Genomic DNA, 18074 nt, shown 5'->3' on the forward strand with positions numbered 1-18074 from the left:
AGGGCACCAAGTGGGCCAAACGGTCCTACGTCGGAGACGAAGGTCCCTTTGTCCATGGAGCTGAAGCTATTGCTCAGATGGATAAAGTCAATTTGCCGTGATTGCAATAATGAGAAAGGTACCACCCCTGCCTTCGGGCACCAAGGAAACATTTTACCGTACTCAAGAACAAGGTATGTCACCGCTCAGTAAAAACATGATCTTTAACATCAAGTAGTGTAAAGATATTATCTTTGTAAGGAGGATAGGGTGGATCCGCCCAACACCGAAGAATCTGGACGGCGATTGCATAGTTATTAACTGTAAACGTCCAACTCTAGCATGTTGTTTAATTGCTAGTCAAAGTAACAATCATTTATGGCCTGACTGCATCAATGTTCTCCCATTAATATACTTCTACAGACCTTTGAAGCACAGGTCACAGCCTAGCCCTGTGTATTCTTCTATGTCAGATATTTAATCGACTACTTCCAATTGATGTTTTCCTTTGATGGACTTAGATGCTAATCGATGACTTGATTCAGATCTTAGCCTACCTAAGAAAACTTGTAAACTTTCAAGGACAGGATCTATTGCTTCTGGTTACTACTCTGAAGACCGGGTCTCGTAAAAAGGGACAGTTACTAAGTGGATCAGTTGGACCATTGCTGGTATCTGGGTCAAACAACAGAACCCATCCTGGTTGGATTTTGTCACTAAGTTTGATATTATTATGCTACAAGAGATTTGGTCCGAGGATGAAACTGCGTGGGATGGCTTTGAAAGCTTCTCAGGTCCTGTGTTGCTTCCAGAGGCCTGAGGTTGCGGGTGTTTTAACCCCTGATAAGAATTTCAATGTTTAATGGAATCGTCCCAACTGAATGCAGACTGGGGGGATACAGATCTAATGGAGTGTTGTAAATAATAAGTTTAATTTCTTCAATATGAGTTTTTATAATGCAGTCTTTGATGTGGAATGCCAAATTGATGCCCTGTTCAAAATAAGCTCAGTCTTAAAGTCAAGGCTATTAAGCCTTTTTAATTACTTTTATGTGTATGTGCTTATAGGGGGGATTTTAATGCTAAATTGGGCTGAAAATCCAACCCTGTATGATCCGTTTGTGACAGTCGATACCTTATCCTGTCGCCAGGCTGATTGTAGGGGTCTGAAGCTGCTTAATAATCTACGCAACCTTGAATTATTGTACATTGGAGAAATCTTGAAAATTGTTGGTTGGAGAAAAGATTCACTCATTGACTACATTGTCATCTTTAAGAATATGAAACCCTTTGTCATTTCAGGAAGGGTGATTGAAAACACTTTTAGTGACCACAGTTCACTTGTGCTTACCTTTAAGGTATCCGATTGTTTCCAACGTTCAGCCTCTTCAGGTATAACTTTTTGGCCCAGAAGAATGGTGGCCTAAGGCTAAGCTGGAGAGCTGCTCATATCGCCACCCAGTTGAGATCTCTTGTTGGGTCTAATTTGTATTTATTTAATTGCTTGTTAACTTTCAGTCCCCCACCAGTTGACCTTTTGGACAGTTTTATTCTCATAAACCAGGCACAAGTTTTTTTTATCTAGGACCAATCGAGGAACAAAGGGGCCCCGTAACATAGGCGGTTTGCATAACTGCAAATCTCAGCCTGCACGAAGCCCTCATTGCAAAGCCCAGGAAACAACAGTGTATAGCTGAGGCAAGGGTAACATACAAACTTGCCACAGAAAACAGAAATCTGTACCTAAAGAGGCAATCAGGGAAAGATTAGTCCATACATGTTAAGTTAGGGATTCCAATGGATTTTGGAAAATTGTTAACAATACAAAATCCCTACCAGTCATCTGAGAGGTACTTGGATCTAACATCAACCCAGAGAAATAGACAAAGCATTTAAAAATGATCTATTCATATGAGGGCGTGCCCCACGACAGAGAACATAGATGGAAATTTACGGTTCCCACTGGAAGTTAGCTTCAGTTTGGAGGAGATTTATGTTGCTATCTCCGTTAGTTCATCGAACAAGGCACAGGGTCCAGATGGGGTACCTATGGAACTATATAAGGATAACATTCAGCTGCGGACGCTCATAGTAACTAATGTTCTAAACACTGCTGGCTCCTCTGGTATCCCTCCTTCTTGGCAGACTGCCACTACTGTGCCTGTTTTTAACCCCTTCGCTGCGGCGGGAATTCCGCCGCAGCGCTAAGGGGGCGGGGGGGCCGAGCGCCGCTCGCATGTTCGTCACGGAGCCGCTCCGTCACGAGCCGCGGTTGAGCTGTGCTCATGACGGAGCGGTTCCGTCATGGCCCCGCCCGCTCAATGGAACGTCCAGCGCAGGCGCAGAATTCGCGCCACGCAGGCGCGCCGAGCAGGCCATGACGGAACCGCTCCGTCATGAGCACAGCTCAACCGAGGCTCATGACGGAGCGGCTCCGTCATGAACATAAAAGGGGTTAAAAAAGGTATTTGGCAGAACCCCTCCTGCTACAGGTCAATTTCAGTGGTAAAGATTGTGGGGCAAGTTATTCTGCATAGAATTGAGGACTGGGTGGAGCAAAATGGCTTGTTATGCACCACACAGAATGGTTTCAGGGAAGATTTGGGGGTTGTAGAACAGTGTTCACACCTGCACCTCATTGTTGGAAAATATGTCACTGCAAAGAAGGGCCCATTTTATGTGGCTTTTTTGGACCCAAGCAGTACCTTCGACTGTGTCAATCGGTCTCAGTTGTTGAATATCTTAACCAACATAGGATTAGCTATACCCTTGGTGAACTTACTTTGTGCCTTACATAATAAGGTTAGCGCCTCTGTGAGATATGGACCACAGGGGGAATGTAAATACCCCTTTGGCCTGTCTCGGAGAGTTCGCCAGGGGTGTGTCTTCGCCCCTATTTTCTTTCTCTTATATATAAATGATTTAAGTTCTTTTTTTAGATTTACAGGGGCAGATATGCCCAATGTAAACTCAACTTTTATTCCATCCCTACTTTATGCCGACAATGCGGTGCTGCTTTCCTGCCCACTAAACGGTCTCAGGGTTCTCATTGATGCGTTTGTCCTTTTTATGGACAACCTTGACCTAAAGACCAACATTGCTAAGACACAATATATGGGGTTAGGGAACCGTAATGCCAAAGTGAGGCCACTGTCTATCAAGGGCAATAACGTCACAAGAGTTAGTGAATTTCCATACCTAGGCATAACCTTTAATCCTAGGATTTGTTGGTTGCCATGCCTGGCAAACCGCTGCCCGCGTGTTAACCAATCTATATGGGTTTTACTCGGGCTGGCAGCAAGGGTGGGGAGCAAGCCTATACTGCCTCTGTTGGAGGTTTACAGACTGAAGTGTTTCCCGGTCATGACCTATGGTGCAGCCATATGGGGTATCTGGACTGCTGTAGGCTCCACTGGAGGGAAATATTTTGCTGCAGAATACTAGATGTTTTCTCCATGAAGAACTGGGCTTACCATATGTCGGAGACTACATCAGAGTTGCTCCACTCCTCTTGTGGTTGGCGGCCTTGGGTTACCCATGCCCGTTCCTACACCGAGCAGTGATCACATATTGAACTGTGATAATGGATTACAGATCCCTTGGTGGAGATACATAAAGAGACGCCCTGGATAGGCCGGATTTATTCCCCCCGTCCCCCCCATGGGCAGGGCCGGGGTGAGAGGGGTAAGATAAAGGCTCTATATACGAGTGTGGCCTCCGATGGGAAGGAGCTTAGGATTTTAGCCAGACCGACAGCGAGAGAATACTTAGGACCAGATGTAGGAAGGTTATTACCGGTCGGTAACGGCCGAAATTAACGAATGTTGGCCGTTACCGACCGGTAATAGGCTTTTCTGATGTAGGGGGCCGAAATTAAGGATTCGGTAATTTACTGAATCTGTAATTTACCGAATCGGTAAATACCGATTCAGTAATTACCGAATCTTAACGATTCGGTAATTTTTACCGAATTTTTTGCTACATAGCATTTACCGATTCTAAAATACCGAAACGGTAAAATTCAGAATTTTAGAATCGGTAAATACTATTTACCTACATCTAGCCCTTAGTCACTAAAGTCTGTGACGGTCCTGAGTCGTACCTTTCCCTGGTTAGAAACGTTTGGGAGTGTTTGTTGCTACCCAAGTTCCCGGTTGGCTCAATTCGAAGTTATCTTTGCTTCCCTACAGGCCAGTACGACCCAAAAAGTATATTAGTATGACCCTATGACAATTCTTCTCTGCAGACAGTAGAGCATTTTATCTCTTTTGCTTCTATAATGATCCTTCCAGGCAATGTTATCTATGCCTATTATTAGGGCTCACTGGTTTTGACAATACAGACCAGCTTTTAATTTTCCTTCACACATTGTCTGAGCCGGCAGTTTGTTAAGCTGCAGGAGGATTTCTAAAAGGATTGCATTGGTGCAATTCTGTGGATTTTTAGTTACTTTTATGTTTGTATTCTATTATTAGTTATTTTTGGATCTTATGGGTTTTCAAGCTATGCCGTTTCATGACTGAATTTTGTATGGATGTTTTTTATGAATTTCTGTATGTTTGTGTCTTGTATGGTCTGTATAAGGCCGAATAAAGATTGTTTGATTGATTGATTGAAGACGCCGAAAATGTCAATACATTTTGTGGAGTTGCCGTTTTTAAAAGTACACACTGCTCAATAGAATTAATCAATTTTGGAAATGTGTCAATAATTCCTTTATCGCACAGAGCATCCTGTTTGTGAATGAACTTATAAAACTTTATATTCTAAAGACGGATGTATGACGTTACAACGCATACTTTTCCAACACCTACCTTTACAACGCATTTTTTACACCACAACATCCATTACAACACATACCATTACAACGCATACCATTACAACGAATTCTTTGAAACTACCTTTACAACGCATTCCACTGAAACGCATACTACATTTACAACGCATACCATTACAACGCATAACATTACATTGCATGTAAAGTAAGTATTGGATAGTGTAGGGGTTAAAATTACTATTCTAACTCCAGCAGGTGCAACAGTAGGGTAAGTGTTGGATAGTGTAGGGGTGAAAATTACTATTCTAACTCCAGGGGGTGCAACAGTAGGGTAAGTGTTGGATAGTGTAAAGGTACTATGTGTTGTAATGCTATGCGTTGTAATGGTATGCGTTGTAATGGTATGCGTTGTAATGACTGCGTTGTAATGGCATGCGTTGTAGTGGTGTGCGTTGTAGTGTCATGCGTTGTAATGGTGGCGTTGTAAAAGTTTCATTGTAATGGTAGTGCGTTGTAAAAGTTGCGTTGTAAAGGTTGTTTCCCTCTAAAGACCATCATCTTTGTGAATGCTCTCATTAAATGTAATATTTTTACAGGCCATCTTGTTTGTGAATGATCGCAGGAAATGCCATATTTCCTCAACCCAGTTTATACGTTCTCAGTAAATGGTATAATCCTGCTATATTTCTTCAGACCATCCTCTCTGGGGATGTTTTTAGTAAATATTATGTTTCTACAGACCAACGCTGAGTATTTTGCCTCCTCCAATTCCTTGACTGGTGAGTTGGTGATTATTTTTGTTTCATCCCGTCCCAGGCTGGACAGCCGCTGACGTCATACGCCCTAAAATGCACGAGCTTGCTCCTGTTGCCTAAGCAACGCGTCTTGAAAGTGACAATCTGCTGCATACCTCTCAGTCGAACATGCCGAGTTTGCATTTTAGTTCACATTTCAGCCATTTTCAGATTTCATAGACCAGATATTTCGCAAGCACGAAATGCTTGTTACTAAGCAAGCACCAGGCGTTTCCGTTCTGCTTACATTTTTGTCGAGGAAATGCTTAGATGTCAGAATGTACAAATATGTGAATTTCAAAAGGTCCACCCAGCAACAGGAAAAAGAAGTAAACTCTTCTAGTAAAAGTAAAGTGAAATATGCAGTTTATTCCTTGCCATCTAAGAAAAATATAACCAGTTTAGTTGTACCAGACATGTTACACTTAAATTCACACCTAGTTTCCTTCATGAGCCTATCCTGGTCCTGATGACGCACAAACTATTCCTCAATGAGAAACTCTAGAATCCTAAGTGAAATGCTACGGGCAGGGTCACTGGAATTAAGTGATTCAGAGGTCAAGGCATTTTCTACATAATTTTGAATTGGCCGAATTTGCCACATAATCCATCATCTGTTTCATAATCTGCAGGATTTCACAAAAAAGTTTGATTCCAACTCAAATGGATCAAAAGTTACTAAAAAAAGCCTCAACTTGATTTCAGTGCAGTGGACAACCATTTGCAAAAATTGGCTGGTCAGCTGTCAGTTACTTATTGCTGTATTTGGTTGTTAAACTGGCACTAACAAGGTGACATATTTTCCATTTAGTGTAACCATGAGAAACAAGGACAAAATAATGAAGAAATGCTGTCACGAAATGTGCTGCATTGCGCCACATAATTTGCCTTTCGTGCTGCATAATTTTGTCAAACCTGTGGCATAATTTGGTCAGCCCCTCCCACATTATTCCAGTGGCCCTGGTTATGGGGTCGTTGCCAGGGCCTGCCATATACCACTTGCTGATAACTAAATGCATATTTGTACAGCTCATGTTCACCCTGGCGTTGAAGTAACATGTTAATTGTTACCCACCTAAATGGTACTCATTTTAGCCATATCAGAAGGATGAAAGGCTAAGTGCATTCTCTAGGATTCAAAACAGTGACCATGAGGACAAACACAGAGCTCTGGAGTCTACTGGGCCACCAGACCCAAAATAACTAAAACACATTGAATTGGGGGCGTGGCTAGCAGCCGATCATGGCGGCAGCATAAGGGACGAGCTCCGCAGCTGAAGCGGCCTCTTCGTCAATCCGACATATAATCCGTCACATTTTTTCAGCCCTACAGGAGGGTACCAGAGCCCAGGACCGGGTGGTGTAAGCAGCGACAAGCGGCGACAAGATCCGACGTCTGATGACCGAGATACGTCGGAGCCATGAATCGGCCAACCCCGACCTCCTAAGCCGGGACCTCCCCTGGTTGAGCGGCCCAGCAGGAAGTACAGGCGGACCTGGGGACCTGGACCGGAAGTGCCCGTAGGGCGCAGGAGACGACAGAACGAGTGCGCACCGGACGGTCGGACGCAACGAAACGCACGGACCTCGGGGGTGTGGTGGACAACAGCACTGGCGCTGGCGTTCCGACCGTCCCTGCGGTTGACACGAGCGGCACCGAAAGTCAAGGAGCCGGTGACGAGGGGGCGTCCGCCATTTTCTACATCGAAGACGACGCTGCGCACCTGGCAATAATCGACGCTTCTCGCCCTCCGGTTCACCCTACTAAGACCTGAGCTTTGTCGAGTTGGTCTGGGCAGGGTGTCCACACCACTCCACACATCCTGGAGCGTAGGGGCACGAGGAGCACGACAATCAGCGGCATGGCGGGGAAAGGTCCCAAGGGCGGCGCCACACAGACCCGCATCGAACGGTATACCTCCGACAAGTCAACCGTCTCCCCGGCGGGGAAAGATCAGGGAGGGAAGACGACCGAAACCCCAGGGGGGAAGAAGGCGACATTAGACGATGTCATGCACGCTCTGGCCCAGCTACAAACAACCGTGGGCGCAATCTCCACGGATGTTACTCTACTCAGAGCGGACCTCCACAAAATGTCGGAGAAAGTCAAGAACATGGAGGTGGTCACAAAATCTCTAGTGGAGGACGTCTCCGAACTTCAACGGGAAATGGGGAAGATGGCGCAGGACAATAGAATGCTCCGGGAGAAACTGGATGAACAGGAAGGACGTTCGAGGCGGAACAACATCCGCATTATTGGGGTGCCGGAATCAGAAGGTGTAAAGGCCATGGACCTTTTTGTGGAGAGCCTGATCACGGATGAACTGAAGCCAAAAGGGCTGTCTAACTTTTTTTCAGTGGAAAGGGCCCATCGGGTGCCGGGAGGTCAACCAAAACCGGGGGCAGCTCCATGGCCCATAGTGGCCCGTTTGTTTAATTTCCGTGACCGGGACGCCATCTTGCAGGCGGCCAGAACCTCTCCTCCTCTTAAGATCCAGAACGCTACCGTCGCCATTTTCCCCGACTACACAGCGGAGGTCGCCCGTCGGCGACGAACGTTCTATGAGGTGAAAAAAGAACTGAGGTCCAGAGAGCTACCGTATTCCATGCTCTTTCCTGCGAGATTGAGGGTGGTAGCGGAGAACAAAACGTGGTTCTTCGACAACCCTGAAAACGGGCAAGAATGGTTGGAAGGCTGGAGACCGGGACAGAACCAGAGACGGACGAATCGACCCAAGAAGGACCGAACTGGAGGCCACCGCCAGGACTCCCAGGCTTCGGGAGGGGGACCAGATAACAGTGATTCTTTGGGAGCAGAAGGCGGCCAGGAAGAGTTTGAGGAACAATGACCATCTGACACTCTTTAGTTATTGACACTTTAATGCTGCGTAAGCGCTTCCCGCCATTGGACACTGGGTGGAGGGCCTCCGAGGGCGTGAATGAGAGACTGCCGGCAGCTGAGAGTCCCTCACCCCAACGCGCAAGTACACTGTTTGGGTAATGGGGTATGCACTCTGCTCAGTTGGGGGGGCGGGCAGTTTTGAGTCCGTGCAGCAGGGGGGCAGGGAGGGGGGGGAGTGGGAGTTGGGTAAGTTTGCACTACGGGACCCCTTGGTCCTGCAAGTTCTTGTTCTAAGCACACATATGTTTATTGGCATGTTTCACGCAACTGAGAGCATCTGGTCTATTTGGGGCGATGAGGGAACGGAATGTTGGATAGAGTCACACTTGCCCTACGTCTGCCTCCGCATGCCACCTCGCCTACGGCGAAGAGGCTTCATAATGGTTCACCGTTTTTCTTATGGCTGGAACGATTAGTCGCACCACACCGAGCCCTCTGCTCGTCATGTCATGGAACGCCAGAGGTCTAGGGGATAAGATCAAGAGGGGGCTGGTGCTACAGGGAATTAGAAGACAGGGGCCTGCTCTCATTCTCCTACAGGAAACACACTTGACGGGGGCGGCCACGAAGGCCCTAGACAGGAGAGGCTATCACATGATAGTGCATGCGGAATTCACTTCAGGGTCCCGTGGTACGGGTATCTTGCAGAAGAAATCCTCCCAATTTATTGTGAAGTCAACAGCGGTTGATGCCCATGGCCGCTTTGCGGCAGTTCATGGTCAGTGGGAGGGGAAACTGATAAACGTAGTCTCCGTATACATACCACCAGCACTACATTCTGAGGCCTTACCGGACCTCGGCAGATTCTTGTTGGACCTCCCTGATGGGGACCTACTCATAGGTGGGGACTTCAACATGGCACTCACGGACACCCTTGACCGGTTTCCCCCCGCACACACATAGAAGGGCCCAGCAGGCTCCAGACCTTTCTAGATGCACAGGGATTGGTGGACATATGGCGCACATTACACCCTAGCCAGCAGCAATACTCATATTATTCGGCAACACATAACTGTCTCTCTAGGATAGACTACTTCTTCACATTGGGCAACGGGCATCTTACGGTGGCCGAGACAAGTATACAGCCGAGGGGCATCTCGGATCACTCTCCGCTCACCCTGACGATCACTACCACAGACACTAAATGACAGAGGCTGTTCCCGGTCTTCCCTGGTTATCTTAAAGTCCCCCAGATCAGCAAGGACCTGAAGAAGGCTACACGGCTTTACTTTGAGGAGAATCGGTCCTCGGTAGACTCCCCCTCTACGTTATGGGAAGCATACAAGACCGTGTTAAGGGGCCAGGCCATTGCCGTTGTTGCGAACCATAAAAAGGCACACAGGAGGGAGGCATTGGACTTGGAATTGGGCCTCGAGAGGGCCAACACCGCCCATATGGCAAATTCTTCGGACGACACGCTCCACGATCTACAGGTCCGTCAGCGTCGCCTCACCGACCACTTAAGGAGGATCACGGTGTCGGACATTGCGGCGACACAACACAGGGTCTACGACATCGGGGACAAAGCTAGTAAACTTTTGGCGTGGTTAGACAAGAGGCAGGGGGGAGGAAGGAACATCCTACAGCTCACTGACTCGTGCGGCATCGTTCACACCCGCCCTGGCGAGATAGTGGAGGTCCTTGCTGATTATTTTAATGAAGTGTACACCCCAACGACGGTGGTGGGGGAGGACGAGGTCCGTGTTGCCCTTGAGCATGTTCCCCTGCCGAAATTGACGGAAGAGGCGTCAAGGGACATCGACGCGCCCTTGACGGTGGAAGAGATTCAACTAGACATTGGCGCCCTTCATCCGGGTAAGGCCATGGGCCCCAATGGAATTCCCATCGAGTGGTTTAAAATTATGACAGAGTCATTGAGTACACCCCTACTCCACATGTATGAAGAATGTAGGTTGAAGGGAATACTGCCGCCGGATCAACGGATGGCAACTATTGTAGCCATACCGAAACCAGGTAAACCCCCCAGTGAATGCTCGTCGTATAGACCTATTTCCCTTCTGAACCCAGAGGCCAAAATTATCGCTAAGGTGTTGGCGAATAGGCTCCTGCCGTGTTTAACTCAATTGATTCACCCAGACCAATCCGGCTTCATGCCACATCGGAGTACCGCCTTAAACCTCCGCAGGGTGCATGGGGTTGTGCGCGACTCCCGCTACTAAGGGAACCGGCTGCGATCCTTTCACTAGACGCCAAGATGGCGTTCGACATGGTGGAATGGAACTATCTTTTTGCAGTGCTCGCACGTATGGGTTTCGGCCCGGTGTTTATCTCCTGGATACGCATGCTTCACAGAGACCCCGTAGCCAGAGTGGTGGCTAATGGCCACATTTCCAGAACCATACATCTAGGCCGTGGCACGCGACAGGGGTGTCCGCTTTCACCCCTCCTCTTTGCCCTGGTTTTGGAACCGTTGGCGGTTACTATTCACACCACGCAGCTCCTGAAAGGGATCCAATGGACCCCGCAGTGGGAGGATAGAGTGTCCCTATACGCGGACGACATGCTGATATACCTTACTGACCTGGAGGACAGCCTTCCTAACCTCCTGGCTCTCTGTACTGCACATGGGCGAGTCTCGGGCTACACCATTAACTGGGCGAAGTCAATAATTTTTGAGCTACGGGGACCACTCCCGGATTCCTGTCCACTAGAGCTAGCGCACACTTCTTTTAAGTATTTGGGGATCCATATTACCCGAGACGAGGCAGAGTTCGCACGACTTAATTTGCAGCCTCCCTTGCTCCGCCTCCGTAGTGATGTGCAACATTGGAAAGAACTCCCCTTAACACTACTGGGAAGGGCAGCGCTCTTTAAAATGATGGCTCTGCCGCGCTTCCTGTACGTTCTTGAAAATACTCCACATTTGGTACCGGATAGCTTCCTCCAAAAAATAACGGCACAGATCACAGGCCTGCTCTGGGGAAACCAGCCAGCCCGGATCTCGCACATAAAATTGAATAAGGGGTGGTACGACTGGGGTATTGCGCTGCCCAACATACAGCTGTACTACTGGGCGGCCCAGCTTAAAATCCTTAATCAGTGGATACACGCCCCGCAAGAGGACCCAGCGTTTAAAGCGGATAGGGCACAACTGGGTACGAACAGTTTGTTGGCCCCACTGTACCATCATCGCGGTATTGCGGCAAAACTCACTGGGCCTACGAAACATACTGTTCGTCTATGGTACAAGGCACAAGCGAAATTGAAATGGGATGGGACTATCACAAAACTTACGCCTCTATGGGACACGAAAGCATTGGGCCACCTGCGGCGCTCCAAGGGCTTCACGCAGTGGGACAATATCGGGATCTCAACTGTGGGGGACCTGTGGACGAGGGAGGGAGTGGTTCCTTTTGAGACTCTGCAGGAGCAATATGAGTTGGGGGATACTGAGCTTTACAGGTACATACAGGTTAGACACGCCCTACAAGCGGCGATTCCGCCAGACACATCCCCACCAGAATCCTCCCCTCTAGAAGACCGTCTACTCACTGACTACCTACAGGAAGGGGCGACATCGATGACATACCGCAAATTGATTAATAATATGCCTGACCCACTGGGGAAGCTGAAAGACAAATGGATGCTGGAGGTAGGAGATCTAGACGAGACCGAGTGGAACGCAGCCATGGCGTCCCCACGTGAAGCAGGCATATCTTCCAAATTCCGCCTGGTACAGTTAAAGATTCTGCATAGGATTTACTACACTCGCACGACACTACATAAACTGCACAGGGCAGATCATCCTTATTGTCTCAGGGGTTGCGGGGCAGAAGGCTCGTTTATACACACGATCTGGGAATGTCCGCTGATTGTTAGCTATTGGCAACGAGTTTTGCGCACCATAGCCCAAACACTAAACACCTCACTTACTCTAGACCCGCGGATGTGCCTGCTGAATGTCTGGGGGCCGACTGACCTCACCTTTTATGCGAGAACGTGGACTACAGTGGGGCTGGTGACGGCAAAACGGGATATAGCGCAGAAGTGGGGGTCGGCTGATCTCCCCACGCTGGCTCAGTGGATCCGAAACATGGACATGCTCATGCTGACTGAAAGGGCGGTGTATAAACTGAGGGATAATCCGCGTAAATGGAATGGGGTCTGGCAGCCTTGGAACTCCTATAGGGGGGACATATGTGAGCCACTGGATGAGGAAGATCTTGAGGGATCTGAGAGTGAAGAGGACCACTGATTGGCTATGGGGGTGATTGCTGGGCGCCATACATGGGAGCGGGATGGATTTGCGCTAGGAGTTTGGTAGGGGGGGGATGGAGTGGGGCGAGGGGCATAGGAATGTTTGATTGGTCCCTATGTAGGAAGACTGTGATGCTAGATACTGTCGAAACTACCTCACTGACATGCCGATTTATGTGTGCACTTTTTCTGGTTTAAGTTCGCTATTGTTCAAACACAAGAAAAAACATAAAACGCAAACTGTAATTTTTACGATACATTTATGTTCCTTTTCATCAAGTCACTCAGCTCACCGGGTTCATAACGTAACTGCGGGGTAATGTTACAATGCCTACCGTTTCCCATTTACTTTGTGTTCTGAAGAGACCCTACGAATGCATATGTTTATGTGACTGATGATGATACTGATACTATTTATGTTTTGCAACAAAAATAAAAATTTTTTTTTAAAAAACACATTGAATTACTTCTTAAATGGCTTAGGCCTCGGTGACAAGTGCCCTGGAGGGTGATATGCTATTTATCACACCCATTAAAAACACCTATCTCTGAGTTTGTAATCTAACTGGTGAGATGATTGGCACCTGCTACAAGTTGCTCCTCAAAAATGGGGTATAACATTCAGTCACTCACCAAAATATGCGTGTCCCTCTGTTTACCAGGCCTTTACTCCCATAAAATTAAGTTTGAACTTTCACAATTTATCGAGGAAAAAACACAAAAATGCAGCCATACTTTCACCTGGTAATTATCAGTTGTGATAGACATTGCACAACTTGTAATCACGAGTCCTACGCAAACACTTGTTTGAGCAGTACTTGTTAATTAATGACCACGGTCATAGGACCTGATTCTGAGTAGGGTGGCATAAGGTGGGCTATTTACTGAATATGATAAATACCTCAATTTGTTAGTTGTCCAACCCCGGAATGAGGCATAACATGCATATTTGATACTTATTGCACCAAATTCCATATGCTTTTACTTTTTACCTGGCAATCCCATCCGATGCAGAATTTTGCTAGATTTTACTTCACAAAAGCATTCAGGGGAAAAGAAGGGGGCAACAAAGGATGATTTGGGTAGAGATGTCACAATTAAATGTATAATGGCTCTAGGGTTCCAGGAGAAAGAAAGGAAATTGTTATTAATCGTAGATGAAGGGAGAATTTATTTAGTAGAGGAAAACGAGGCACCCCTTTGGAGACATGTGGAGTATATCAAGACATTGGGTAAGGATGAGTAAGATAGTGGATTTTAACATGAAAAAATAATATGACTTAGAAGGAAAAGTCACTTAACTCTGCAGGCACTTTACACGATATCAGAAGTTTAAAGTGCTTACTAACCATACGTGATGGGCAAGATACCTGTCCAAATATGGATACAATTGCAGCATCTGTTATCTTAGAAAGCATTACAAGAGTCTGGCATTCCTACCTTACAAAGGAGCTGGACAGCAGCCCAATGAATCCCACTGCAGCGCCTACGACAGCCGTTTTGCGACACCCAAACAGATCTGTGAATACGCTGACGATGGGGGAGCAGAAGAAGATCATTCCCATGGAGAGGGAGTTCACCCAAGCTGTGGAACAAACACAAGATAGACTGAGTGCCCTAGGATCAGGAAGAGTAGTGCAAGAGCTCCCTGAATGGGACGCCTAAATGCTGTGCAATCTTCTCATGGCACATTAAAACATTCCACAGCAACCCTTGTTCCCAACTGAAAATAAGACATCACCCACTACCTCCATCACTGACAAATACACTACTCTTTCCATATCTGTTACAGTCAGAACTCTGGTCTCCACTTATACAGTCAGCCTTCTCAGTCCCCATCCCCAACTCTCACCACTAACCCTCATCACGTATGCTCTTATTCCTTTCTCTCTATTCTCATCACTCTTGTGTCTTTCTACCCTTCCCTCACATGATCATCCCTTCTTTCCAATCCCTCACTTTCTCCACCCTTCCGCTCTTCGTCAAACCGTCTCTCCCACCTATTCCTTTCTGGTGCCAGTTTTCTCTGCTTCATTAAGCCTCGAACCTTTGGCTTTGCCAGTGCTTATTTTAAAACCTGGGACTTCCCCTCCAACATCAGCAGATGAAGATTTAACCACATCAGTTGTACAATTTGATACAAGCAGCACACATCTGCCTCGCACTCTACCAGTAAAAATTGGTTTGGAAACAGAAGTTGCGATTGCAAAGCAAAGCCCAGCGCCGCTCAGCAAAATCCCCGCTCACGCCACGCGGACGTCTGCAAGGGGGACCAATAAGCGAGGACATCTTTTTGATGAATCATCAAAAATGGCTGGTTCCCGCCGCTTCGTCCCATTCTCTGCAAGAGGGATGACCTGGAGCTACAACCATACCATACATCCACCCACAATTAATATACATTCCACTCATTTACATGGTCCATGGTCATCCTAAAGGTCTGGCATGGATCTGTGTCTCCTGATCCTGCATTGGACACCTCTGGTTTGAAGGAGAATGGCAAGCCACAGCATGACATGTGCAATCTATCATTTTCTGTTTTCTGCCCTCTGGCCATCTTGAGGCACTTAATGTTGGCAGGTGTTATTTACACTATCACCCTAACGGCACAGTTGCGATACTGTCCAGGGGGGGTGTTGACCCTGGTCATTATTATCTGATGGCTATTTAGTCAACCCCACAAAATAACCTTGGTGGCCTTGCTGCAGTTTCCCATGGAGAATCAGCCTTGATCATCATTGGTCAACACTCATTGGCCCAACCATTGTCACCTCTGGCCAAAGAATTTGATGATTGTGAGAATTAGACTAAGCACCCGCAATCAGAGTTTCTCAGTTTGACCGAGCGCTTAAGGGACCTTATCATGGGGATAAGTACATATTATTGCCACACATGCTTTACATGCATGTGCTGCCTTGCATTTCATTCTCAGGTCCACCTTCATTCTGAGCATATCATATTCTCTACTAGGCTATTCCATCAATTGTTGGGTTAACAGAACTTTCTTGTCATAGACAACAACCTGAGCTGCTGACTTCCAAATAAGTCTACTCAAAACCTTCATGGCAGTGGTTCCTATCCTTTTGACCACTGTGGACCCCCACATAATCATTACTGGAATCCAGAGACCACCAATGAAACATTTTTGGAATCCGGACACCCACACAGAGCCACTATTGGAATCCAAGGACAGTGGCCTAAGCAATGTTGATGATTTGAACCTCAAAATAATACACAACAATATGGAAACAAGCATTCATCAAACAAATGCACAAATTATTAAATATTTGAATTAATTCAGAAATTTAAAAAAATCTACATTTAAATTTGGGTATATTTTGTGCGATGCACTTCCACTGCTCCCACAAATTAATCTGAGAATACCAATGTAACTTATAGCCTCCAATTTCAAATTTCTTCACATTTACAGAACCTTTAAACATCATAATTTTTAAATGTAGCTTCTTTATTGATGCAAACTTTAATAGTCTGCTAATATTTATTTTGACAAGCAGTTGTGGATCCCCTGGGTTGGAGTAGTAACGCCCCAGGGGGTCGCAGACCACAGGTTAAGAAGTGCTGCTCTAAGGTATATCTGGTAGTAAGCCATACTGCACTTTATTGTATAAACCCTGCACTGTGCTGGCATGAGTGGGAACCATTCTGATCCAGGTCCTGTTCTTGAGCCAAAACTGGGTTTTGGGCTCATCCCAGTCAATTGCCTTGGCTATGTCCCGGTACCTCGTGCTGACATCAGGACACATGCACCAGTGACAGCGCGCATTCCTGGCGTTCATCGGAGGGCAGAGCAACAACAGGCAGAGAGACTGTTTTCATATCCAGTGTGACCTATATATGTAAAGGATGTTGTCAAATCAGAGGAAAAAGATACCATTCGCAATTCGGTGGTATGTCTTTTTCTGTCAAGATCTGACTTTATGAAACTCTCTTCCTTGGAAAGTTTGTAGCTGCTTGTTATTTTTGGAGTTCCTGAAACTGCTGAAAACCTGGTTGTTATAATCTCTATCCCCGTCTTTATATTTAGTGCTGGGAAACTGTTTAAGAGTAGCCATGCACTTTAGAAATATAGGGGCATACTGTGTGTGGCTCACTGGTTAGAGGCGGCAGACCTGGAAGCAGAGAACGGCCCGGGACCAGGGTTCAATTCCCGACGCGGCAGGGTCGTGGACCAGGGTCAGCGGACTCAATAATTCTCGCCTCGGTGCCTACTCTAACCAGGGATCACACTCGGCAACTCTGGGCATTAGCTTGCCTCATCTCTACAATGGCCCCCCACATTCGCTGGGGATGCCTGGTTTCACCTTGGAGATACCCAGTAGGGACCATCTCACAGGGATAGCCAGGATGGGTTCCCCAGTGGTCTACAGCGCCACAACGCCTCAGGGCAGCAGTGCGCTTTACAAGACACATACATTACATATTTACAACTAAATGTCAGAGCCCGGAGCTGTGCCAAATTTGGCAGCGCGGCGCTCCGACATTTCCGAAACACAGGGATCTGCCTTATTTACAACAATACGGTACACCCCTGCGTTTCCCCCTGCACTGGTGCTAAAATGAGCTGCCTAGCGCCAACGCAGGCACCCTTGTACCATAGCGCAAGGGTGCCTGTTTTGCAGGGAATGGTTGTTCATGCGTTGGTCAGCACACAAAAAAGCAGCAAATCGTCATTATTTAATGATTGTTGTTTATGTGCAGGAAGGGATACCTTCCTGCACATAAACAATAATTCATGGTGTTTTGCCCTATGTGTGCTGCTTTGAAAATAAAAAAAATCTGGTTTAACAAAATAAATAGACGCAGTACACATAGAAAAAGCAAAAATGTGAAGAAATAAAAGTATTTCTTCTCGTTTCGCCATTCTAACGCATGCTCTTGCATCGAGTTAGTTTTAGTCGCTTCCTCGGATTTACACCTCCTTGTAAATCTAGGGCAGCATCAAAAAGCAATTGGTGTTGCGGTGAACATCCACAGCAACACTCACTTCACGCCCCTTTAACGCAAAGTGATGGGTGCAAAGGGGCCGTATTTACAAGGCGGCGTTAAGCCACAAAAAGTGGCATAACGCCGCTTTAAAAATATGGACAAGGGCATAGCGCCACCAGAACATCTCTAAAAGTGACGTTCTGGTGGCGATATCCCTTGTAAATATACCCCATAGAATGACTGATTGACTCACCAGACTCCAACTCCATTGGACAAATAATGTCACTTCACAAGTGCCTACAATTACATTGTGTTTTGAAAGTGGGTTTGACTTTCTCAAGCTCTGTGCACATATAAACTCACTGTGTCTCAATCTGTTCCTTAGGAATGCCAATTAAGTCTGTTTTTGTGTACATTTACACCACTAGCTAACTGTAAAGCACACAATAGAAAATTG

The 18074-nt window shown here is 46.7% G+C and overlaps 1 protein-coding gene across 1 annotated transcript in view; it reads right to left on the reverse strand.

Annotated features, from left to right (window-relative positions):
• The window catches only part of SLC16A10 (solute carrier family 16 member 10), a 436189-nt gene that overhangs the window by 134976 nt on the left and 283139 nt on the right, over window positions 1-18074 (reverse strand). Inside the window, exon 2 of the mRNA XM_086927337.1 lies at window positions 14111-14255. Within this exon, the coding sequence (XP_086783463.1) occupies window positions 14111-14255 (145 nt within the window). The remainder of the gene's footprint in view (window positions 1-14110; window positions 14256-18074) is intronic.

This window comes from Lissotriton vulgaris, chromosome 6, assembly GCF_964263255.1.
Source record: "Lissotriton vulgaris chromosome 6, aLisVul1.2, whole genome shotgun sequence".
In the NCBI taxonomy this organism is placed as follows: Eukaryota; Metazoa; Chordata; class Amphibia; order Caudata; family Salamandridae; genus Lissotriton; species Lissotriton vulgaris.